The 460-nt window shown below is 54.3% G+C and overlaps 1 protein-coding gene across 1 annotated transcript in view; it reads left to right on the forward strand.

Moving 5' to 3' along the window:
* Positions 1-460, forward strand: part of LOC119585640 (EH domain-binding protein 1-like) — a gene marked incomplete in the record, with an annotated part of 320,960 nt that overhangs the window by 288,793 nt on the left and 31,707 nt on the right. Inside the window, 1 exon segment of the mRNA XM_037934314.1 lies at positions 52-166. Coding sequence (XP_037790242.1) covers positions 52-166 — 115 coding nt within the window.

A 460-nucleotide genomic window follows, 5' to 3' on the forward strand; every position in this document is an offset into this window, starting at 1 on the left:
GATTCGCCCGATTTCCCGCAAGACTAACCCGAGCTTTACGTTCCGTTGCAGACTGGCAAAAGACGGAGGCACAGAAGCTGCGAGAGAAGCTCCTTCTGGAGGAGCTCGTCACCATTGTCAACAAGCGGGACGAGCTGGTCATCCACCTCGACAACCAGGAGCGAGCGTAAGTGCCCCGCCCTTTTTCGCAATTCCTTCAGGATGTTTTAGGAGGACCCGGCAGACAAGGCGTCACGAGGACCAGTGTGCCCTTCGGAGTCTTTCTACACGGCGTGTGCCTCGCTGTTTCTCTTCCGGCTTCGATTTGCAATATTGCAGGCCTCGTGGGTACCCTTTCGGACTTGGTGTGATGGCTGGCGGTAGTTCTGCGATGACAGGAACGCTCGCTTCTTGGGACCGAAAGGACGTTTTTTTTTTTTCCTTTACTCCTACTCTCACTCTGTGAGGATGATTTACCTGG

This window comes from Penaeus monodon, chromosome 20, assembly GCF_015228065.2.
Source record: "Penaeus monodon isolate SGIC_2016 chromosome 20, NSTDA_Pmon_1, whole genome shotgun sequence".
Lineage (NCBI taxonomy): Eukaryota > Metazoa > Arthropoda > Malacostraca > Decapoda > Penaeidae > Penaeus > Penaeus monodon.